The sequence below is a fragment of the Montipora capricornis genome, chromosome 2 (genome assembly GCF_036669925.1).
Source record: "Montipora capricornis isolate CH-2021 chromosome 2, ASM3666992v2, whole genome shotgun sequence".
Lineage (NCBI taxonomy): Eukaryota > Metazoa > Cnidaria > Anthozoa > Scleractinia > Acroporidae > Montipora > Montipora capricornis.
The window spans coordinates 15,903,854-15,911,353 of record NC_090884.1 but is presented as its reverse complement, the minus strand read 5'-3'; the positions used below and the strand labels follow the sequence as shown (position 1 = coordinate 15,911,353).

Sequence of the window (7,500 nt, the reverse complement as noted above, 5' to 3'; positions counted from 1 at the left end):
CGTGGAAGGTTGAGGTGAACTCTGAAGCATTCCGTATTGCTACGTTTGCTCGGAGATCTTTTGTTCGAATCCCGTTGGAACCGCCTCAATTTTTCAGTTGTTATAATTGGAGACAATTCAGCTTTAATTGTTTAGATAAGCGTCAAGATCACTTTCCTCTTTCGTCAAAAGATTTTTCTGCTTGTAACTTTGCAAAATTAGGGGTGGTCCACAGGGGTAGTCCATGGACCGGTTCCACAGGGGTGGTCCATGCACCTGGGGTCCATATTTTACATACCTACTGAGTATGCAATCTTGCAAGCTTGACATCTTAATTTGTAGATTGAAGGGGGTACTTTCTAAAGAAATTGTGGTGCTGCGTCGGTGGGGAAGTAGTACACAAAAATTTGGTTTATTAACGGAGTTGATAATGTAAAGTCCATTAGCTCTGACGACGGGCTAACGCTCGCAACTTCAGCTTTTAGAATCTCTCTGTACGGTGGCCAATTCACACTATCAACTCCGTTGAGAAACCAAATTTTTGTATCTTATTTTGTAATTGAGATAACCTAGCATTTTGTCGTTGGACGGTTTTGCAATAGATTTTTAAAGAAAAAAAAGAGAGAGAGAAATACAGTATTCGTTTAACGTGTTTGCCTATGAAGGTTTCTTTGGTGATTTTTTTCGGGTAAGTTCAGTTGCAGTGTATTTCTAGAATTGCGCGCAGTAAAATCATGATAAGTAAGCTTAGCCGTTAATTTTTTGATGGAGTACGAACGGTAAGTTGGACTCGCAAAGTTTCTTTTATTGTTGTACAATTGGTATCTCTGGAAACATGCCACTTTAGTTTCTGGAATGCGATTTTTAAGTCACCTCAACTGGAAATATTATGAAGCAATCTTGATTCCAAATTGTATACAAACAAACCATGTCATGTACAGGAAGTAAATGACGCCGTTTGATACCGCAGTTATTCAAAACATGCATTCGTATAACTTGCGATTTTATGAGCATCTCCTGTTGATATATATGTCCTTTGTCTCATCCAGGAAACCAATATGCATCGGCTTTAATTGCCATTTGAAAGAACCAGCTATTGAGCTTTCAAAGCATCAGGCAAGTTAATTTGTGCCAAAGTACTTTCAACCACATGACCATAGAGCTCGACAACGGAATCGCTTCTTCCACTCTTTCCAGGGATACAAACCCGATTCTGGACAAGTTATCAGATGTTTCAGAGGGCATATCTCCATTTACACAAAAAAAATCAAGTTGCACCGTCCACGTCATTGTAAGAACAAAAGGCAGAAAGTTTTTTCGTGGGCTTATGGCTGATTAGTCTCGAAGACTTCGCGAGAGCTCCGCGCAATCACGATGGCACTTTCACTTCTGGCGCTTTAACAGCCAATCAGATCACGAGGCCGACCGTCCGGAATTCCTGAGAAACGTTTGCTCAGGCCCAATTTTAGCAAGCGACGACAAAAGAGAACATATGGGCAAAGCTAAAAATGGGCCTGGTCGCAGGTTACTTTTAGGCTTGCTGAAGTATTATACATTATCATCATTATCATTGCCCGGTTGGGCCACCCCAGGTGAGCGAAAATTATTGGCCAGCGATCACGGCCACAAGTTGAAAGGCGGCATTGCAAACCCTGAGCAATGACAAAGGCCTGTAGAAGTGCACTTTCCAGAAAAGAGTTCCACTGAGTTAGCAGTAATGAGGCGTGAATTGTCCAAAAAAAGGTTCGCGCTTAACTATTATCAGGAGTCGATCCACCTACTAAGACATTCCGAATGCTATCGCAATTAAACCACACCTCGAACACTTACTTAAGAAAAAGGGCGATATACGGGGTTCTGGAAATTGTCAGAGCACGTTAGTAGAGCACAAAAGACGTTTAAAAACTCCTCGGATCTAGCGTTTTATCGAGTACCAAGAGGTGGTAACTGCATACACAAATTAACAGTCAATTGCCTGTTAACCCTTTACATTCTGTTAGTGACTACCATCTAACTTCTCCTTACCATATCAATAGTTCGTCAAGTATACAGGGCATGAGAATACAGGAATTTATCACCAGAGATCAGTTAAGTCAACGCCGATACAAATTTTCCCCACATGTGACATACGAAATGAAGTATAAGGAGACACATGCAGATACTGGGAATTAAAGGGTGAAAATTTCCAGATCTAGAGGTATACTTACGTACATGCATAGTCCAGGTCGAGAGATAGTTCGACCAAACACCTCTAGACTTCTCTTTCGATGATTTAGACACGAGAGCAGTAAGATAATAAGAAACTGTTGGAAAAAGAGAATGAAGAGGTTGCGTTGATTATTCTCAACTATCAATATGGTAAGTAGCATGCCAGAATAAAGCGTTTTGCATGATTGCTATATATCCTTCGTGGTATTAATCGTGCCTTTCAATCTAAACGTTCTGCTCATTCCATAATTGCTCGAGGCCGAAATGCCTGACCATTACCGTCCCTCTTTTGCACCGTGCATTTATTGAAATAATTTCTTTCTTTTACTACGCAGGCCCGGGCACTTAAAGACAAAAATCTCGGCTCCAAAAGCCATTTCAGTTCGGCACAAAAAGTAGACAGCTAAAAAAGAATGCATCATTGTCATGAAATAACTTGACTTGATCGTGAAACCGTTGTTATTTCGATCTTTTAGTAAAGTGCTACTCCGATCAAAAATCACTTCTCGTTTTTCTCCGCATTTCCAAAGTTCTGGTGCTGAATACTCAAAATGCGAGATCTTGGGCAATCATTTCAAGAGAAAAGCTATTTACTTCGACGGATTTTTATTTTTATTTTTTATTTTTTTATTGAACAGTCCGCCATTATTTGGTGCGGTTCAGACCGATAAGCTTTCAGTGATCTGGATCCGGAGGAGAAAGTGACGTCATTTATTCAGCCAAAAACACTCGTGATATATACTAATTAAGTGGCATTCACACACGTCATTTTTAAGCCAGTAAGTAAGTGACGTCACTTTCTCCTCCGGATCCAAAAAGTGGAGTTAAAATAAACAGTCTTCCTCTTGAAATGACTACAAAAATTTCACCTGTTGAGCATTCAATGCACGTACTTTCGAAATGCGAGGAAAAACGAGAATTGATCTTTTCGTCGTAGTAGCACTTTAACTTGCCACTCGATCATACACCTTGTTCCAAAATGGACACCATTTTAGTATTTTTATGTTTACTTATCCCTTGCTGCATCGTTCAAGGTTAAATATTCTTCTGAATTTTAAGTTTAAGAACGAGGTAACGAGGGCTAACAAACGAATACTAAAATGGCAGCCATTTTGGAATAAGGTGTCAGTTGCACCCAACGACTGGATGAGCGAAAATTATTTGCCAGAAGTACCAGAAATGGTTCCCGCAACGCTTTAAGGCGGGTCCGTCTCAATTACAAGCCTGCTGCGAAGAACGAAATTATGCCAGCGAATTGTCGGCGGCGTTCTCGCGAACAAGTGCCGACCAACCGTCAAAATGGCAATTCGTAACCAGAGTTCTCGGGCTTTTTGGCCAGCAAGTGAGCGCCTGGAGAGACTCTGGGATAATGGACTTACTTTTTTTTTTTTTTTTTGGTCGCTTTCATAACAATGGCTATCAGCTTCGTTTGCGCTGTCGCAGCGATAGCTAGACGAAAGGAGAACTGCCAGTTGGTGGGTACGATGACTGTTCAAGAAACTCGTAAAAGAATTCTACCTAAGGCACGCTGACCGATTTTTTTTTTGGGTAATATTCGAGCGAAATAGCTATCGCAGAAGAAATTATTGCTTTCTCCGAAAGCATAATTGAGCAGTTAGCGGCCTTAACGCGTTGTCGCACACAGTTACAAGTCAACTGCAAAACATCTAAGAAAATATGGACACGACATAATCCGGTAACTACCAACACGATGCAAGTTGTGGAATCCGAGTTTGTGTTTAGAGGTTTTCGATACGCAAGAATGCGAAAAATGCCAACGAAATTGCAAGCAGACGATATATGAATAGTGCAATCGTTTAATTAAAACTGACATGCAAGAATGCGCATGCGCAACTAGTGCCAGTGCTTGTCCGAGTACAATCGTGCGTTTCGAACCAAAAAAAGCCTTTCAGTCAGGAGAATGGTCGCAATGCAAATATTTTAAGACGATATGAAAGAAAAAAAAAAAAAAACACGCGTCACCTGGCGTATCGGATTATTGTTTTTCGAAGTAGACCGAACACAATTGCCCAAAAGCTGTGATCACAACCCTCAAAAGATTCATATGTTCGATAAAATTCAACATTTCGAAAAACCCATAAGTAGAATTTACGCTAATGAAGTTCTACGTCTGATCATGTGAATTTTATTCGTTCAAAATGCATCATGCCTTAGTCTTAAGGTTTTTGAGTTGTGATCACCAAATATGGTCAACGACCATTAACTGAGAGAAAACTGAGAGTGTTCACCAATAAACCACATATGGCCAACCGGGTTGTCTATTGCCGTTCTAGAACCTTAGAAATGGCCGATGGAAGTTTACATAGCAACTGGGACTGTAGTTAAAGTGCACCTAAACTCAAATATGTTTTGTTTCTAATTTTAATCTCTCCACCAAAAGCAAACATATTTTGCCATTTGTACCTCAAAATTCTGTTTTTTTTGTGTCACGCAAGTTACGCAAAGTTAGCAAAACTGGCAATCATTTGAACCCACGACCGAGCTGTCAGAAGCATGGGTCTATCTCGATTTTACGTCACAAACTGCTTTGCAATGCAAAAACTCTTTGAAAACTTGAATGCAAAGCAGTTTGTGACGTAAAATCAAGACTAGACCCATGCCTCTCACAGCACGGTCGAGGGTCCATAACTGCGAGTTTTAGTAACTTTACATGGCTTCTGCGACACATGAAAAGCAAGTTTCGAGGTGAAAATTGTAAAATATGTTTATCTTAGGTTGAAAGAATGATCTTGGCAACAAAAAATGTTTGCTTTGAGGTGCACTTTAAGAAGGACACCCCTTAAAAGCTTGTGTAGTGAGTTTGTAGCTGCCCTATAAAATATTTATCTGTTCGGGTGTTCTAGGGGAACTTCAGGTGGCTTTTTGGCCTCATCCGAAAGTTCTAGCAATCGTGACGGGTCTCATCAAAAACTTTACATTACGTAGTCGTCTTTTTTCCCCGAAATTTTTAGGAGACGTTTACGAAACATGATTCTCAAACGAACTTTGGCGAAAACAGTAGAGGTTATAAATTCTAGCCTATTTTCCTTCCGAACAATGTCCCTGAGGTGTGTACTTTCCCAAACACCTGTATAAAGCTTTAGTGTCTCATCACCTCCGAAGTTTGCCTAGTGGACTTTCACCCTGAACTTTAAGGATCATGAATTAAACCGGTATATGTATCACGGGTCACGTAAATTCGCCGTCATACAATACACCAAGATACGATGTTCAATAATCTGAAATGTCTTTCGCACCACGTGACTTAATCAAGTGCATGAATGGCAGAGAAAATAAATTAAGAATAAAAAAAACATAATTAACGGCATAAAGTGAAATTGACTCCTATACTACGTTCCTTAAAGAATACTAAACAGGCCAGGACCCCTTTAAAGACTAGCTAGCCCACCAAAACGCTCTCTTTGTGAAAATTACTTAAAATACACATTATCATTCAATGTCTTACCGCGGGGATTAATGCCAGAACCGTCAAGTAACCCTGACTCATTTGCTCTACGCAAATGTAGACTGTGGAACTGTTAAACAAAATACAACAATAACTTTGAGTTTACCGAGTAGATTGCGACTTCTTTTATTATTTTTTAGACATTAAACTATTCCTGGGAATTACACCACAAGCAATAAAGATCTACAACAAAATGAAATGACCCCAAAAAATCAAAATGTGCGCAGATACAAAGGCTTTGGAGTTGGTCACTGCCAATTGAAAGTCGCGAAGCGCGCAAGAGTATCCATGTTCCGCTTCCTCGCGCGCAATCAGTCTATTATTACCGCTGTCAAGCAGACTATTTGAATGACTGGCTTACCGTGATCAAATATAGGAAAGTAGCTATACTTATAACCAATGACAGACATGTCAAAAGTGATCGATTTAATGACGTTTACACCTGTTTGAAGGAGTCGGTGAACTTAAATTACGTTACGTCATCACTGCTATGATTGACGGTGATAGAACAAGAAATATGGCCGCCATGACACATTACTGAGAGATTTGGCAGCTCGTTTCTGTGAATCAGCAAGGCGTGAAAATCGTCTTATTCTAACTTGTTTATCTGGTTTGAGAGTCGTTTGAGAAAGTGCTCGATATCTGTGGGTCAGAGGCAAGAAATGAACTAAAATCAACTGACAAGTTTCTTCAAGTGACTCTTGGACAAGAAGGGAATTTCAGCCGAACGTTAGTCGCGATGATAAATATTTAGGGTGCGTTCGATTGACCCTATTACGGAATAACGATACGTAGAGTGATGATTTAAAACGGTATCTCTGGCGTTTTGAAGCAACAAGGATAATAACTATCTGTTTAAAATATCATTTAGCCGGTGTTTTGACAACTTTAATGTTGACTGAATGTGAATCTCCGTAAAAGCGAAGGATTTCTAACTTCTATTCCAAGTTTTCCTATTCCGGAATACGGTCAATCGAACGCACCCTAAATCTCTCTAAAGTCGTCTTCGCGTTACCACTTAAATTATCCCTTTGTGGCGTTCTCGGAGGAAGAAATCGGAATATAATAGGCGTCAACAATTTTAAGTCTGAATCTTTTTTGTAAGAACCAACTCCAGCTGAGATTTCCTGCAAATTACTTCCATGTCATACGAACGATGCATTTTAGGGACTATTGCTTTTACTATCAAATTATTGAATTCAAGCAGAGGGACAAAATAGAACCAATTTCTTTGTAGCGGAGTCCTGGAGGCGTTAGTTAATCTATGTTGCAACCTCTTCCCACGCAGAAGGAAAAAATGTGGGCGCCAATGAAAAAGTGAAACAACAAAAGCTCACTTACGCCCTCATATGCATGCATAATTATTAATCAATTTCCAGTCGTTCTAATTATTTTTTTGTTTGGTTTTTTTTTTCCTTTTGTTTTGTTTTTGTTTTTCTTTTGTCTTCCCTCGTTCCTATATTTGTGCATTTCTTCAAAGCAATGCTGATTTGACCTCTGCCCAAACATTAATATTCCTCAGGAACTTTCTCGAGGAGTAAAATAAATATGTTTCTGCTATTTTCTTTGATCTTGCCGTGGATTTGGAAATTGACGTGTGACATGATAATTAACCCTCCAGCTGAATTAAGAAAATTTGTAATTCTTATTCTGATCGAAGACCAAGAGCCTAATGCGGCCATCACTCTCCCTGAGTATTCCTTACACTTGACGATTTTGGCGATTTTTCGTTTGGGAGCGACTCTCGGGATACCCGGTCACTATTGTATTCTTAGAAGTTCACGTCGATCATATATAATACTTTAAGGTGGGCACACACGAGGGGTCGTGTTGCAGGGTCATGTTGC

The 7,500-nt window shown here is 39.8% G+C and overlaps 1 protein-coding gene across 2 annotated transcripts in view; it reads right to left on the bottom strand.

Annotated features, from left to right (window-relative positions):
• Positions 1-7,500, bottom strand: part of LOC138038954 (stimulated by retinoic acid gene 6 protein-like) — a 49,071-nt gene that overhangs the window by 39,249 nt on the left and 2,322 nt on the right. For both annotated transcript variants that reach the window (XM_068885063.1, XM_068885064.1), the window contains exons 2-3: positions 5,654-5,723; positions 2,191-2,282 (exon numbers count right to left, since the gene is read on the bottom strand). In XM_068885063.1, the coding sequence (XP_068741164.1) occupies positions 2,191-2,282; positions 5,654-5,723 (162 nt within the window). The remainder of the gene's footprint in view (positions 1-2,190; positions 2,283-5,653; positions 5,724-7,500) is intronic.